Below are 17,222 nucleotides of genomic sequence, written 5' to 3' on the forward strand. Positions count from 1 at the left end.
AGGTGACAGCCTGTGGGGGGTGGGGTGGCGGGGAGAGCCTTGTAGGACTAAACCCTTTACCTGTGGAAGCTGATGCTATCTCCAGTAGATCATGTTAGAATTCAGTTCATGCCTGCTGTGTCCAAAAATTGGTGTTTTGTCGGGGGGGAGGGGGCGCCCACATTGGCCTTGGTTCCAAGAACGCTAAAAGAACTCCCTAAATCTCAAGAGGCACGTATTCTGTATTTAGATGTGGGTGCCAGGATAAGGGAGGAGGGATCTTGAGGTTTGTGTTTGCCCCTCACCGCTAGCCTTCTGGGCCCATCACCACCGCCATGAGCACACATGGAGTCCACCCCCCCCCTTGCTCCCCCTTGAGCTCTGCCTTTTGAAGACAGCACCCCTGTCTGGCTCTCTTCCGCTTTGAATGAAATGTTGCCCCATCCCCAATGCTGGGGTGCTGAGAGTTTCTGCCTGAACTTGTCTTGTAAGCTACCCCAGGGCAAAGCTGCCTTGGCTTCTTGGCTCTGGCCTGCCGGGGGTTTCTCACCTGCCTCACCCAGCCTGGAATTCTGTAAAGCAGTAATTCCTCACCCGCCATGATTTTACTAAGTGGGGCTGAAGATCGTGTGGTCTAATGTTCCCACACCGAGACATTTTAATTTATGAATCTTAAAAACCTAGTTCTAGGGGCGCCTGGGTGGCTCAGTCGGTCGAGCGCCCGACTTCAGCTCAGGTCATGATCTCACGGTTCCTGGGTTCGAGCCCCGCGTCGGGCTCTGTGCTGACAGCTTGGAGCCTGGAGCCTGCTTCGGAGTCTGTGTCTCCCTCGCTCTCTTCCCCTCCCCCGCTCATGCTCCGTCTCTGTCTCTCAAAAATAAGTGTTAAAAAAAAATTTTAAAAACCTAGTTCTAATTTGAAAAAGGAACATAAAAAGAACAAAACAACCATCGCTCCCTCCTCCCAGTCTGTGGGGTAAAAAAAAGAAAAAAATCTGGCTTCTGCATACCTAATATAAAACAAAAGGTCAGACCCAGAAAAGCATTTCCCAAGAGTCAGCACAGTTAAGATTTAGCAAAGTAGGGGCACCTGGGTGGCTCAGTCGGTTAAGCGGCCGACTTCAGCTCAGGTCATGATCTCACAGTCCGTGAGTTCGAGCCCCGCGTCGGGCTCTGTGCTGACAGCTCAGAGCCTGGAGCCTGTTTCAGATTCTGTGTCTCCCTCTTTCTGACCCTCCCCCATTCATGCTTTGTCTCTCTCTGTCTCAAAAATAAATAAACGTTAAAAAAAATTAAAAAAAAAAGATTTAGCAAAGTAAAACACGGGAGAATGCACCCGTGAATACATCAATGTGAAAACAAAATATGTGGGAAAAATCTGATTTAGCTGGGCGAAAACGGCCAGTCCTCATCTCAGCAAAGGTGCCTGCAGCCGCACAAATGACTCAAAGAGCCAAATCAAGACAAGAAAAAGTTTCCAGAAGGAGCTTTTAATACCTAGGAACCTGTATTAGAGGAAATCTGTGCGTTCTGCTATGAGATAAACAGCATGAAACACTATGGAGATGTATAGTAAGAATAAATAGCATAAAGATTGTTAACTTTCTCCCAAATGTAGAGACTTAATACGTTTCTTAGGAAAATATCTTTGAGATTTTTTCTTTTTTTGGGGGGGGGGGGTGTGAATCTCACAGTTGTTCTAGTAGTCATCTGGAAGTTAAAAAAAAAAAATACCACCAGCTTAGATAACTTTGATAAAAGCCCCTGTGGGGTCAGCGAGTAGCCTCCACCAGGTGCTACAGATAGTACAAAGGTGCAAAGACAGACAGGTCCCCTCGAGGGCACAGCCAGCCTGGCTCAGGGCACGGGATGCATTCCCGGAGGACCCCCCGGCTGTGGCTCCATGCCACTGAGGCTCCGCGCCACTGTCCTGAATCTCAAGTCTGCTCCACACACCCCAGCCCACGACGAATTCTCTGTGCCATCAGCTAGAGAGTGTGTCCTCTCAGATGCACTGTCTCAGGCTCTATACTCCTCAGCCCGCCTGGTACCCAGCAGGACGTCAGTAGGTGTTTGTGGCATATGAGGTGTTAACAGCTCGGGTGAGCAAGCATAAGGGCCCTGAAGGGGGGCGTTGGAGAGGATCTCAGTGGTGTCTCCGTGCAGCACCCCCAAAACTTCTAAAGCGAGGCCCTGTGAGAAGATGACGCAGGTTTCTGTTTTCCTCTTCACGCTGTTCTGCGTTTTCTCCACGGACACAAGTAACTTTCACAATGCTAAAACATTTAATAAAAGTCAGAAGGGAGAAATTAAATGTAAAAAATCAAATCATAAAAGGCAAGAGGAACCTGTTGTGTAAATAGCCATCATTCTGAACTCGGAATGGGGTGGGGGGGAAAAATCACCGCAATAAATCACAAAGAGATCGATGGATTCCATAAAATGGGAAACTTCACATCACAACAGTTTAAGCCCCAAGTCAATGATGTGCGTCCAGACCCGTTAGAGCTGCCGGGCAGAGGAGGTGTTGGCCGAGGCTAGACTCTAAGGCTCCCAGAACTCTGATGAAGAGAAGCAAGGATCCCACTGCCCCAGGGCTGGTGGGAAATGTGGAGATGATGTCAGAAAACTAAGCCTTTGGGGCACCTGGGTGGCTCAGTTAAGCGTGGGACTCTTGATTTCGGCTCAGGTTGTGATCTCAGGGTGGTGGGATGGAGCCTGCTTGGGATTGTCTCTCCCTCTTTCTGTCCCTCCCCCCTCCTCCCCTCCCCCCTCCCCATAAATAATAAACAAAGATAAGCTTTTAGCACAGTCTTAAATGTTTTTTTTTTTTAAATGTTTGTTTATTTTCAAGAAAGAGAAAGACAGAGCACGAGTGGGGGAAGGGCAGAGAGCAAGGACACACAGAATCCAAAGCAGGTTCCAGACTCTGAGCTATCAGCACAGAGCCGGACGCAGGGTTCAAACCCATGAACCATGAGATCATGACCTGAGCCCAAAGTCAGACGCTCAACCGACTTAGCCACCCAGGCACCCCCACAATCTTAAATGATCTTAAACAAGTTTAGGGGCGCCTAGCTGGTTCAGTCTATACAGCATGAGACTCTTGATCTCTGGGTCATACATTCAAGCCCCATGTTGGGGGTAGACATTATTTAAAAATAAAATCTTTAAGGAAAAAAATAGTCTGGGGCGCCTGGGTGGCTCAGTCGGTTAGGCCTCCGACTCTTGGTTTGGGCTCAGGTCATGATCTCGGCGGTTTGTAAGTTCAAGTTAAATTTAAATTTTAAAAATTTAAAAATTTAAAAAAAAAAAGAAAGAAAAGAAACAGTCTTTAAAAAAATAATAAAGACAGGTGCCGGAGGGGGCTGAGTTGGTTAAGCATCTGATTTCGGCTCAGGTCCTGATCTCAGGGTTTGTGGGTTCCAGCCCCACATGAGACTCCAAGCTCACAGTGTGGAGCCCACTTGGGATTCCCTCTCTCTCTCTCTGCTTCCCCCCACGCTTGCACTTTCTCTCTCTCTCAAATAAACGCTTAAAAAAAAAATAAATTCAAAACATAATGATTCGAGTAAAAATCAAAATTAATGCCAAAAGGGGCGCCTGGGTGGCCAAGTCCGTTAAGCATCTGACTTTGGCTCAGGTCGTTGTCTCACGGTTTGTGAGTTCGCGCCCCTCATCCGGCTCCCTGCTGTCAGCGCAGAGCCTGCTTCAGATCCTCTCTCTCTGCCCCTTCCCCTCTGGTTCCCTCTCTCAAGATAAATAAACTTAAAAAAAGTTAATGCCAAAAAATTCACCAGGGATGAAAAAAATATGCCCATTTAAAATTTTTTTTTTCAACGTTTATTTATTTTTGGGACAGAGAGAGACAGAGCATGAACGGGGTAGGGTCAGAGAGAGGGAGACACAGAATCTGAAACAGGCTCCAGGCTCTGAGCAGTCAGCCCAGAGCCCGACACGGGGCTCGAACTCACGGACCGCGAGATCGTGACCTGGCTGATGTCGGACGCTTAACCGACTGGGCCACCTAGGCGCCCCTATGCCCATTTTAAAGACGGGATAGCTCTGCCTTGCAGAACCGTACTTGGGATTTTCCACTACTTGGGATTTTGATTTCCTTAAAGGACTGCATTGAAATGGGGTCTTGACGACTGGGTTTTGGTGCTCCCTTCGATGTTGCGCATCTCACCCAGGCCACTCCTGGTGGGGATACCCTAGCGGACTGCCCGAGGGCGGCGGCGTGCCAGGCGCAGGAAGAGACACCTGTCGGGGAGAGCTGCCTGACCACAGCTGGCACCGGGGGCTCTCCCGCCACTGCCGGTGGAGGACTCCGTGGGCTCTGGGCCCGCACAGGGAGCGGCTGGGCCCGTGCAGACAACATCGTCCACACCACGGTCTGGGGCCGCACCGCAGGGAAGGGTTCCGCTCGTGCCACAGTCGCCTCCCGCGCTCGCCTTGGCACACCGCCAGCCGGCTGCCTTGTTCCCGCCTCCCCGCCCACATTCCAGGCCAATCACGGCACCGCCCCTGCCGGCGCCGACCAATGGGAGCCCCCGCCGGGCGGTGGGCGGGCCGCCGGTGTCCGTTACCCGACAGGCCCCGCGGCAGCACGCGGCGCGCTTCGCCTGGAGTCGGAGGCTGAGGTCGCGTTCTCGCGCGGCAGCAGCGGCGGCGGCGACGACACGTTTCCGAGGTGCGCTGGGCGTGGACGCGGGGCACAGGCCCGGGACCTGGGGGTCCGCAGCAGCGAAGTCCAGCGGTGGTCGGGCGTGGTGGCGAGGTCCCTCCGCTGCTGATGGCCGGGAGGTGTGAAGGAGGGCGTCCCCGGCGGCGGCTCCTCCGCGGGCCCCAGGGCAGGGGGCCGGGCAGGGGGCGGGTGGGGGCCAGGCTCGGGTTGGCTGCCAAGGCCCCGGGTTTGCGCGTTCCTGGGTGGCCAGGCCGTTCCAGAATCCCCCGATTTGGTACGTTTACATTCAGCCCTGGGCGTGGCCCCCCGCCTCGCTTCACCAGCGCCGAGGCGCACTTGCACCCCAAAACCTGGCCTGGAGTGAAGTTACCGGACCTATCGCACAGGTGCGGTTACTTTCCCCGAGCAGGTGGACAGCCACCCGTATGTGCATCGTTGTGACACGTGCTCGAGGAGCCCTCGCAGCGGGCAGGCGCGTCCGGACAGGGAGACAGGCGGTGGACACCAGTCCCCCGGAAGTGTGGGGTGTTTGCCGGCCTGGCAGCGGTTCCCGGGACCGCGTGGGGCGGCGGGGAAGGGACCCTGCGGAACGGACGTTTAGGGTGGGACCCGAAGGTCAAGCAGGAGCGGGAGTTCCGGGTGGCCGGCCGGGAGGGGGATGCGGCGGGCCGCGGAATGCACGTGGCGGACCTGTGCCAGGAAGGAGGCAGGTGTGTCTGGAACCAAGGTGCCAAGGTTAACGCAGAGCCCAGGCCCTTGGAGGGTCTCTCGGGAGATCCTACAGAGTTTTAGTCCTTATTCATCCAAAGAACAACAACCATCTGTTGCTGAGTTTTAAACAATAGGTTGAGCCGATCACATTTGCATTTTGGAAAGATTATTGCCGCCGTCCGTGTGGGGGTCTGTTGGCGCTTGACGCTGTGTCGGATGTTAAAAGTGACAAGACCTGGTAGGGATGAAGGAGGTGTCAGGGGAGAGTCCTGTGGTTCTGGCTTGGTTCTGGGATTGAAAACACAGGAGGGAATCGTTTGGGAAATGAGAACTGGGAGGACACAATAAAGATGGGTACATACCCAGGAGTGGAATTGCTGGGTCACGTGGCCATGTGTTTAACTTATTTAGGAACTGCCAGATTGCTTTTCAAGCTGGCAGCACCATTTTACATTCTCACCAACAATATTTGAGGCTTCCAGTTTCTGCAAACCCTTGCCAACACTTATTTTCTGTGTGTGCTTTAAAAAATGATAATATAGCCATCCTAGAGGATAATAAAGTATCTTATTATGGGCTTGATTTGCATTTCCCTTATAAAGTATCTTGATTTGCATTTCCTTAATACTGCTATATTGAGAATCTTTTCATGTGTTTATTGGCCATTTGTACATCTTTGGAGGATTGTTTATTCAAACCTTTTTCTTATTTTAAAAATTGGACTGGCTTTTTGTTGCTGAGTTCTAAGAGTTCTTTATATATTATGGGTAGTAGACCCTTACCAGATATAATGATTTACAAGTGTTTTTGTTGTACTCAAATATTTCTTTTTGTCAAAGTTTTTGACGTTGGGCATCTGTTCACATTTAAGAATGAAGCCTGCACAATCAAGAAGAATGAAATCTTGCCATTTGCAACTACGTGGATGGAACTGGAGGGTATTATGCTAAGCGAAATTAGTCAGAGAAAGACAGATATCCTATGACTTCACTCATATGAGGACTTTAAGATACGAAACTGATGAACATAAGGGAAGGGAAGCAAAAATAATATAAAAATAGGGAGGGGGACAAAACACAAGAGACTCTTAAATATGGAGAACAAACAGGGTTATTGGAACAAACAAACCCTTCCCCCTTGTGGGAGGGGAATGGGCTAAATTGGTAAGGGGCGTTAAGGAATCTACTACTGAAGTCATTGTTGCACTATATGCTGTCTTGGATGTAAATTTAAAAAATAAATAAATAAGTAAAAAGAATGAAGCCTGCAACACATTGAATGCAGACTTGAATGCAGAGTCAGATATGAATGAGATCCCAGCTTGCTAAAACAGATATTAAAGACATTTGCAAAATGTTAATGCTCTTCTTACTAATATATTTGAAAATACACATTTTTACATTTAAAATGTTACTTATGCTAAGTATTGGGTTTGTTAGTGTTAATAAATATTGAAAAATTTTCTATTTTAATTCTAACGTGATAAGTATTAATAGATACTGTCCACATAAACAAATACTCCTTGAGGTTCTCAATATTTTTTAAGAATGTGAAGACTTTCTGAGTGCAAAAAATAAGAAACCACAGATGTATTGTAATGTCAGTTATTTTGATAAGCTAGCTTTCTGTTCATCTTACTCTTTATTTTAAATATTTACCTGGAATTCCTAGAGTAGGCTCTTTACTGACTTAAGTAAAATCCTGTAAGCCAGGAGTTACTAGGAATTTTTAAATGTGGTATAAAGTCCATAAATCCCTTAAATTATATGTGTGTGTATGTGCATTTTCTCAGGGAAGTTAAGTGTGTGATTTTTATCAAATCTTTGGAAACTCCATAACCCCAAAGGTTAACAACCACGAGCCAGTCTTAAGGCAGTAAAAATAATAAAAGGCTACTAAACTCTTGGTATTAGGCCAATTTTTTTCTGTTACTAGCTAAAAAAGAATTTCTGAAACATGAAATTAGAGGTTGAATACTTCCAGCCCAGATTATCTGTAAGCTTCACAACTGTATATCTGTTTCAGTGTGTACATGTTACGGGCACTTAGAACTTACTATGTATAAAATGAACTCATCATCTCCCATGGCTTCCCATCCAAAAGAAAAATAATATAAAATTATTCCTTCTCCTTTGTTCCTAGTTGAGTGAGTGCACCATCAATGATGATGAGTTCACGTTGATACATATTAAATATATCGTCTTGTCTCCTCTTTTTACCCCTCTTTACTTGGGGGCCATCCCATATTTGTTTTTTTAACTCGAGGTGCTCTTTTCCCTTTGAGATGCTCTTTCTTAGTGGTTAGCCCCTATGTGACCTTTATGATTTAGCTTAGATGTCACTTTCTTTATGAGATTTCCCTTACCTTTATCAATGCAACCATGCTATATTGTCGACTTAATTATCTGTGAAATCCAAAGTAGATATAGGTTATATTTCTCTTACTAGGCTAGAATATTAGTTTTTATTGCTTTTTAAGTACAACTGTCAGTTTTAAAAATGCCAAATGTGTTTGTGTGTGTGACATTATATCCTTTATGTCAAAATCAATATTAAATTGATATAGTAGTCACTGTGATAGCAGACTCCTATTTGCATGTCTTTCAGATCTTAGTTTAAATGACAATGACAGTTCCTCAGGAAGGCCTTCCCTAACCCTAAGACTAGGGCAGGTCATTTTATGTCACACATAGCAATTTGTGTCTTTCCACCTCTCTAGAGTATAGAAATTTCCTAGAGTATTATTTCTTGGCCCCAATTAAGCTGTGGAATGTGTATTTTTAAAGAGTGTCCCAAGTGATTCTCATATTGGGCAAGTTTGAGAAAAGGGACCCTATAATAAAATTTATGTGCTCCCTCTCCATTCTCCCATCCCATGTTTGGAAATCACTTGTTAATGTGTCTATCATGTTTCACAAGGGTGGAGACTAATCAAATGTGTTCCTCAACACTTAGCATATGACTTAAACAGATTCAGTCATTATTGCATTATGTATTTTTTTACATTTATTCAATATTAATTATTTTTTTATTTTATTTATTTTTTTATATTGAATTTTTATTTAAGAATGATTCTCTAGAGAAGGGTATACATTCCTGAAACTGGAATGGAACTTACTGGTAATAGGATAGGTATATGTTTGACATCATTAGAAACTTCCAAACAGTTTTTCAAAATATTTTTAACAATTTGCATTCCCTCTAGCAGTGTTGTTATGAATACCTGTTTGCCTGCACCCTCACCAATATTTGGTGTTAATCAGTGTTCTTTTTTTTTCTTTTTTGCCATTCTAGTGCGTGTGAAATGGTATGTTAGTAGTTTAAATTTGCACTTCCCTGATGACTAATGATGTTGAGCACTTTCTCATACATTTAAGAACATTCCATATGCCTTATGTTATATGTGTGAAGTAATGTCCAAGTGAAGCTTTTTTTTTTTTTTAAGTTTATTTATTTTTGAGACAGAGAGAGACAGACCATGAACGGGGAAGGGGCAGAGAGAGAGGGAGACACAGAATCCGAAGCAGGCTCCAGGCTCTGAGCCATCAGCCCAGAGCCCGACGCAGGGCTCGAACTCACGGACCGTGAGATGGTGACCTGAGCTGAAGTCGGACGCTTAACCGACTGAGCCACCCAGGCGCCCCCAAGTGAAGCTTTTTGAAGCTTTTTTTAAAATTCGATTTGTATGTGTTCTTTACATAATCTGGGTAACAGTCCTCTGTTGGATATGTAAATTGTAAATATTTTCTCCCAGTCTTTGTCTTGCCTGTCACTTTTTTAGTGGTGTCTTTTGATGAGCAGCAGTTTTGAAATTTTGTAACACCTTTTTAGTTAATACCTTTTGTATTCTAAGAATATTCTAAGAAATCTTTGCCTACCCCAAAGTCATGAATATATTCTCCTGTATTTCCTTGAGAAAATTTACAGAAAAATTACCTCACCTCTGTTACCATATATGATGTAAAGGAGGGGTCCAGGTATTTTTCTTCTCCCCTTCAAAAATCTGGTTGTGTCGGCACCATTTACTGAATATGCATCAGACCTTCCTTTCCACATTGAATTGAATTAGTGCCTTTCTCAAAACTCAAGTGGCTCTCTTTCTGGACTCTCATAATCTATTAGTTTAATATACTACATTGCAAATACTGTAGCTTCATAATAAGTCTTGAGATACATGTCATTTAGCTTTCTTCTAAATTGTTTTGGCTATTATAGGTTTGTTGCATTTCCATATAAGTTTTTAACCAACTTGTCAACTTCTACCCCCAAAAAATTCTTCTGCAGTTTTGATTGAAATTGTGTTCAGTGTGTAGTTCAATTTGTAGAGAACAGATCTTAACAATACTGAGTTTCTTGATCCATGAACATGGTATATCTTTCCTTTTATTTAGTTCTGCCTTAATTTCTCTCGGTAGTATTTTGTAGGTTTCAACATAAAAGTCTTACACATCTTTCATTACATTTAACAAGTAAGTTTTTCATGTTTTTTGATGCTTTTGTAAATAATACTCTTAAAATTTTCATTTTCCAAATCTTTGTTGCTAGAATATAGAAATGCACTTGGCCTTTTATTTTTCAACCTTGCTAAATTCACTTATTAGTTGTAGTAGTTTCTTTCTGTATCTTTTTTGGCTTTTGTCTGTGCATTATCATGTGGTCTGTGAATAAAGTAGTTTAACCTTTTTTTTCCTCTCCAGTCTGTATGCCTTTTATTCATTACATGGCTAATATCTCTAGTACATGAAATAAGTGGTAAGAGAACAAATGTTTTGTTTTTGGTAGAAATTACTCGATTTTTCACCATCAAGCATGTTGTCTATATGGTTTTTTATTCTTTCACGTTTTCTGTAGATACCCATTATTAGACTGAGGAAATTCCTTATTGTTTTTGGTTTACTGAGAGCTTTTACCGTGAATAGGTTCTGAGTTTTAACAAATGTTTAATCAAATTCTTTTTCTGCATCTACCGAGAGAACCATGTGATTTTTCTACTTTATTCCCTAACTTTGGTCAGTGACTGACTGCCTTTATATGCTGCTGGATTTGTTTTGCAAAAAGTTATTTTAGGATATGTGACTCTATGTGCTATTGGTGTTTTTATTTTTTTCTTGCAGGTTCCTCAGAGTTTGGTAACAAGGTTATGCTAGATCTGTAAAACATATGGGGAAGACTTCCCTCTTCCTCGCTTTTCTAAAGGACTTTGGTTACCAAAGTTGAATTCTGCCTTTATTTCTACCTTAGTAGATGAGTAGAATTCATCAATGAAACCATCTGCATCTGGAGTTTTCTTTGAGGGAAAATTTTTAATTACAGGCTTAATTTTCTTAAGAGATATAAGACTATTCATTAATTAAAAAAGGGGGGCTGTGTGTGGGTAACTCAGTCGGTTAAGCGCCCTACTTCGGCTCAGGTCATGATCTCATGGTTTGTGAGTTCGAGTCCCGCATGGAGCTCTGTGCTGACACCTCAGAGCCTGCTTTGGATTCTGTGTCTCCCTGTCTCTTTCTTTCCCTCCCCCACCTGCACATACTCTCTCTCTCTCTCTCAAAAGTAAATATTAAAAAAAGAGAGAGAGATGAGACTATTCACATTGTTTATTTCTTCTTATATATGTTTTGGAAGGTTGTAGTTTTCAAGGACATGTGTCTGAATTGTAGAATTTATCAGATAATGTTGTTCATTGCATTTACCATTGTTTTAATGTCTGAAGGTTCTATAATGTCCCCTTTATCATGTATGATATTGGCAATTTGCGTTTGCTCTTAAATGTTTTGTGTGGGTTTAATTTGTTCTAATTTTTCTAGTTTCTTAAGGCAGATAACTGATGTTAGGGGTGCCTAGGTGGCTCAGTTGGTTAAGAATCTGACTCTTGGTTTTGACTCAGGTCATGATCTCATAGTTTGTGAAATCGAGCCCCACGTCAGGCTCTGTGCTGATGCAAGCCTGTTGGGGATTCTGTCTCTCCCTCTCTCTCTGCCCCTGCCCTGCTCTCTTTCTCTCTTCCTCTCTCAAGATAAATAAATATTTTTTTTTAATTTTTTTTTCAACGTTTATTTATTTTTGGGACAGAGAGAGACAGAGCATGAATGGGGGAGGGGCAGAGTGAGAGGGAGACACAGAATCGGAAACAGGCTCCAGGCTCTGAGCCATCAGCCCAGAGCCCGACGCGGGGCTTGAACTCACGGACCGCGAGATCGTGACCCGGCTGAAGTCGGACGCTTAACTGACTGCGCCACCCAGGCGCCCCAATATTTTTAAATGATAATTGATTTTAAACCTTTTTTCTTTTCTGTTATAAGCTCTTAAAGCTATACATTTCCCTCTAAGCAGTACAACTGTTGATATGTTGTATTTTCATCATTTAGTTTAAAATATTTTCTAATTTCCATTGTGATATGGTTTTTTTTTTTTTGCCCATGAATTATTTACAAGTGTTTTGTTTAATTTCTAAATACTTGGGAAATGATTATCCTTTTAATTATTCTTAGTTGTGCTGTAGTCAGAAAATGTACTCTCAAGCGTGTGGAAGATTCTGGCCATGATGTAGTAACAGACTAGATTTATCATGTTGCTATAAAACAACTTGAAAACTAGGCCACGGGTATGAAACAGCTGTTTCCAGGCAGTGTGGGACTGCGACTTCTTAAGGAAAGAAAACATACAGCATGAACCCTGTGGTAGCCTGGCTTCCTACCTGGAACACATTTGCCAGGTCAGTGGCTTCGAACCAGGCACCGCAAGGTGTGCTAGCTTGCTCAGGCAATGAAACCACATTTGGTTGAGCCCTTGCCGTTGGAGTCACCACCGAGTTAAGCATATGATAAACGCACTGGCATCTCCAAGATGTATGTGTCTTCTGCCAAATATGAGAATTGAGTGGGGATCTGGGAATCCTAGAGTCCTTGGTGGTGACACTCATCTCCGCAGTCCCTTTGGATGTGATATTGCTTTGATTTACCATTTCTTTTCCTAGGTAGAGGCAGTTCTGATGCCTTCCACTTGGCTTCTCCCACCGTGTAATAGCCCTTACTCAATAGGTCAGGGAACCAATGTGAGGATTCTGCCATCTGTTAAGTATGTCTTTGCCAACTGTGCTTTCTGAAACTGGGCAAATAGCCACAGGATGGGTTCAGGGACCCGGTGCACCCACTACAAAATGGACCCAAGCTAAAATTGCACTGATCATCTGATCTCTGTAAGTCCCTACTCTGGTTGGAGGGCCGGGCCACAGTGACATTTTGGGTCTCCTAAAATCAGTGTCAGTGCAGAGCCAGTAGTCCCTGAAAGGTCTGATTAGTTCCTTTTTTCCAATATACAGTTAGCCTAGCAAAAGGCTGTAAGTCCCTTTGGGAAAGGCTAGGAGAAAGATTAACGGTTTTAATTTTTGTTAGTGTATTTTTGGGGTCCTTCCTCAAACGGACCCAGATTCCCCTTCATTCAAGGTTTTCTGGGCCTGTAAACTGGCACAAGCCTGGGAATTGATTAAGGGGTCAGGACTCTATTTTTATGACTCAGGTGAGAATTTTGTTCACTTGACCTAGAATTTTCCTGCTTATACAGATGAAATAAGAATTTAGTAGGCTTTGGGGAATCTGAGTAGCTCAGTCAGTTGAGTGTCCGACTCTTAATCTCAGCTCAGGTCTTGATCTCAGGGTCATGAGTTCAAGCCCCACATTGGGCTCAGTGCGGGATGTGGAGCCTACTTCTGTGTCTCCGTCTCTGCCCCTAACCTGCTTGTGCTCTGTCTCTGTCTATCTCAAAAATAAATAAACATTAAAAAAAATTTTTTTTAAGAATTTAGTAGGCTTGATAGGAATTGATATAGGATGGATCTTTGATGGCCTTTTAAATTTTTTTCTGACTGGTTCTCTGTTCAGCTTTTTCTGTTAAGTTTTTTAATTATTTTCCTAGAAAATTACCTATTTTGGTTAAATTTTCATTTATCCATCAGAGATGTGTATAGCAATCTGGTTTTTTTTAACTTTTTAAAAGTTTGCTTATTTTTGAGAGAGAGAGACAGAGAGAGAGCAAGAGTGCAAGCGGGGGAGGGGCAGAGAGAGAGGGAAACACAGAATCCGAAGCAGGCTCCGGGCTCCGAGCTGTCGGCACCGTGCCCGACGCGGGGCTCAAACCCACAAACCGCAAGATCATGGCCTAAGCCAAAGTCGGACACCTAACTGACTGAGCCACCCGAGCCCCACCAATGTCAGTTTTTAAAATAACTTTTTTTTTTTAGTTTATGTATTTGAGAGAGAGAGAGAATGAGCAGGGGAGGGGCAGAGAGGACGAGACAGAGAATCCCAAGCAGGCTCCGTACTGTCAGTGTGGAGCCCAATGTGGGGCTCAAACTCACAAACCATGAGACCATAACCTGAGCTGAAACCAAGAGTCGGACACTGAACTGACTGAACCACCCAGGTGCCCCCAAAATTTTTTTTTAAATCTCTTATTAAAATGCTCCTTTTCTCATTGTGACTTAGTCCTTTCTCAGATTTGTCAGGTATTTATTTATTTTTTCAAAGAATAGCTTTTGGTTTTAGTTATTATTTTTTACTCTTTTTAAATCGGCCACTTCTGCTTTTGTCTTAACTAATTCTTTTTTGATTTAAGTACTTTAGATCTTTTCTATACTTTTTTTTCTTTTTTTTTTTTAAAGTAGGCTCCATACCCATCGTGGGGCTTGAACTCGGGATCCTGAGCTCAAGAATTGCCTGCTGTATGGACCGAGGCTGGAGTTGACTGCTTATGATCATAGTCCGTTAAGTTTGACTTAATAACGAGCATCTAAAGCTGTGGGTTCTTTGAGTTATAACTTTGGCCAGGTCCCATGTATTTAGAAAGTCTGTGCTCTAGTTGTTACCAATTTGTTTTCACTGGTTGAAGTTTGTACTGCTTAGTAAGTAGCTAAGTCAGGATTCAAAGCTAGATCGCCTGTCTCCATGGAGTAAGCCCTTCTGCTTTATACAGCTGACCCCTGAGCAACACATTTGAACTGCATGGGACCGTTTAGATTTTATGCAGAGTTTTTTCTAGATGGTACTCTATTGTATGTGTATTTTCCTTATGAAATTCATAATAACTTTTTCTTCTGTAGCTTACTTGGTGGTAAGAATACAGTATTTAGTGCATGTAACATACAAAATATGTGTTCATCAATTGTTCGGATTATTGGTAAGGCTTGCAGTCAGTGGTGGGCTTTTGTTGAGTTCGGGAGGAGTCAGAGTTACACATGGGGGCTCGGTGCTCCTAACCCCCGTGTTGCTCAAAGCTCAACTGTAATGTCTTCTCACTGTAGCACGGGACAAGTGAACCTCGATGATTTGTCCAAGATCACCAATTGAAATAGTTCATGGAGAATTAGAACGAAATCAGGTTTTTTCTTCAAACTTCCCAGGAACCTTTGTAATACCTAGTCCCCAGAGTTCTGTGGAAGATACCTTAGCTTTCTAGGGGTATAGACAGTGAAGATAACTAGGGGCCAGAAGTCCCAAGATGATTTTGTGTGTCAGCTGGACATTTCTTCTGCTGGTCTCTTCTGGGGTCATTCATGTAGCTACTGAGGGACCTTGATCTTCCTGTTAAGTGACTAACTTGGACTTCCTCATGTGGCAGCTGGATTCAAAGAGTCCTTGTCAATGACTTTTCTTTTTTTAATGTTTATTGTGACAGGGAGAGAGAGCACATGTGTGCGAGTGGGGGAGGGGGCAGAGAGAGAGGGAGAGAGAGAATCCCGAGCAGGCTCCGCACTGTCAGCACAGAGCCTGACGCGGGGCTCGATCTCGCGAACCATGAGATCATGACTTGAGGCGAAATCAAGAATCAGACACTTAACCAACTGAGCCACCCAAGACGCCCCTGTCAGTGCCTTTTAAAAACAGCTTTTTTGAGGTCTGTTTTACTCATTTCAAAAGTACAGTTTTAAAAACTCCATCAAGTGGTGCAGTCATCACACCATAAATCAGCTTTAGAACATTTTAATCTCTCCAGTAAGATCCCTTATACCCATTTACAGTTAACTCCTCTTCCCATCCCCTGCCCCACGCAACCATTAATCTGCTTCCTGTGTCTATAAATTGCTTTTTCTGTACGCTTCACTTAAATGGAATCGTGAGCGTGTGATCTTTGTCCAACTTCTTTCATTCGGTGTGCTTTTGAGGTTACTCCAGGAGATTGCTTGCCTCGGTTTGTTCCTTTTGTTGCTGAAAGATGTTCCATTCTATGGATATACCATTTAATTGGGGTTTTTTTTTTTGTTTTTTTGAGAACACACACCAAGTTTTATTGGGTTAATTGGGTTTTAATAGATCTATAATTTGTAACATTTTTGAAACATTTTTGATCCAGGTTTGACATCAGTGGGCCATACTGTAGCCTTTAGTACTCATTTTTTTGGATTAAGACTTTTGGGTGGCCTAATACATTGTTTGCCTTTAATCTTTAATGTTTCTTGGAAATTTTAAAAGAACGTGTCATGTCTCTTTAAATAGTAGAATCTATTCTGTAGCTGTCAACTCACGTTTTTATGAAAGTTATTCAAATGTCCTACCAGTTTTATCAGCCCTCTTCTTTTTGAATCTTTGACTGTATAATTGCCATTTTGTCAATTTCTTGATTTTCTGATAGCGTTTTTAAATATAACGCCGAGTCTGTTCAATGTTTACACCTCTTCTAGAGGCAAATCCTTGGGAGATGCAGGCTGCCGCAGCGAAGCAGATAGCTCCTGGTAAAGCCTACCGCAGTAATGGAGGAAACGTCCGGAAAGGTGAGGGGCCAGGCCAGCTGGCTTTACTGCGGGTGGAGAGAGGGACCGAACGTACTCGAGCTAGATAGTTCTCCGGCGTTGCTGTGGCTTTACACCTTCTTTGTGGCGAGGCGGTGGGATGCGGCACGGTTTTAATTTGGCAAACCCAGGTGACTTCTGGGGAATGCGGCAGCCCACACAGGAGCTCTCAGGTAAAGGGAAGAGGCGGGGAAGAAAAGGTGAGCCAGGAGAGAGGGTTTCTGTCCGACCAGGCCTTCAGGAACTCCTGGCGGGAAGTAGCCTGCAGGGGGATGAGTGGAAGGCGGGCAGGTCGACCTCGCCGCCCAAGTGGCAGATGTTGTCTTCACACAGACCTGGAGTTTCTTTTTCTGTGGTAATGGTATGTGAGACGACAAGAAACAAGAGCATAGGAAGCAGGGCGACTGAGCTTTATGTACGTACGAATATATGTGGTTTCAACACAGACACACACACAGAACACAGAATTCAGATAAAATATAGGAGAATATTTTTGCAATCGTGTGGTAGAGAAAGCCAGCGAGACAAAACCCAGAAGTCAGAGAAGAGACCGATCCATTTAACTATCTTAAAAACCACGGTGTGACAAGATTTTATAGAAAATTCAAAGATAAGCAGTAACCTCGGGAAAAGTCACTCATATTATAAATCTAAAAAACAAAGGATTAGTATCCAGAATGCAGAACGAAGTCCTATACAGATCCTGCAGGAAAGCATAGAATGTGACAGTGATGCTCACTCTGCTGGCCTGGGCTCCAGCCCCGTGTTTATGATAGTTCGCTAGACATTCACATCTGGCTGTTTGATCCCTCACCTTCAACTCTGCTTGCTTGGAACTGACCTCGTTGTCTCCTCCCTCCCACCTTGCTCTTGCCCCGCTCTTCTTCACAAAGTGCCTGTCCCTCTAGCCCCACGTTTTTCCATGCAACTGTAATACCACGTGGTAAACCTTAGCCTTATCTCAGAAAGATGTTCAAGCAGGTGGTACCCGGTGGGCAGTCAGGAAATCAGTTGAGCTGATTGTGACGAGCTTTTTTGAAATATATGAAATAGACCAGAAAATAGC

The 17,222-nt window shown here is 43.8% G+C and overlaps 1 protein-coding gene across 3 annotated transcripts in view; it reads left to right on the plus strand.

The window, feature by feature from the left end:
* The first annotated feature begins 4,601 nt into the window (after positions 1-4,601).
* The window catches only part of RBM44 (RNA binding motif protein 44), a 47,909-nt gene continuing 35,288 nt past the window's right edge, over positions 4,602-17,222 (plus strand). The window contains exons 1-2 of one of the 3 annotated variants that reach the window (XM_047846523.1): positions 4,602-4,671; positions 16,049-16,138. In XM_047846523.1, the coding sequence (XP_047702479.1) occupies positions 16,066-16,138 (73 nt within the window). In that variant the 5' untranslated portion in view covers positions 4,602-4,671; positions 16,049-16,065. The other 2 variants (XM_047846524.1, XM_047846526.1) reach the window with 2 other exon arrangements.

This window comes from Prionailurus viverrinus, unplaced genomic scaffold, assembly GCF_022837055.1.
Source record: "Prionailurus viverrinus isolate Anna unplaced genomic scaffold, UM_Priviv_1.0 scaffold_39, whole genome shotgun sequence".
Classification (NCBI taxonomy): Eukaryota; Metazoa; Chordata; class Mammalia; order Carnivora; family Felidae; genus Prionailurus; species Prionailurus viverrinus.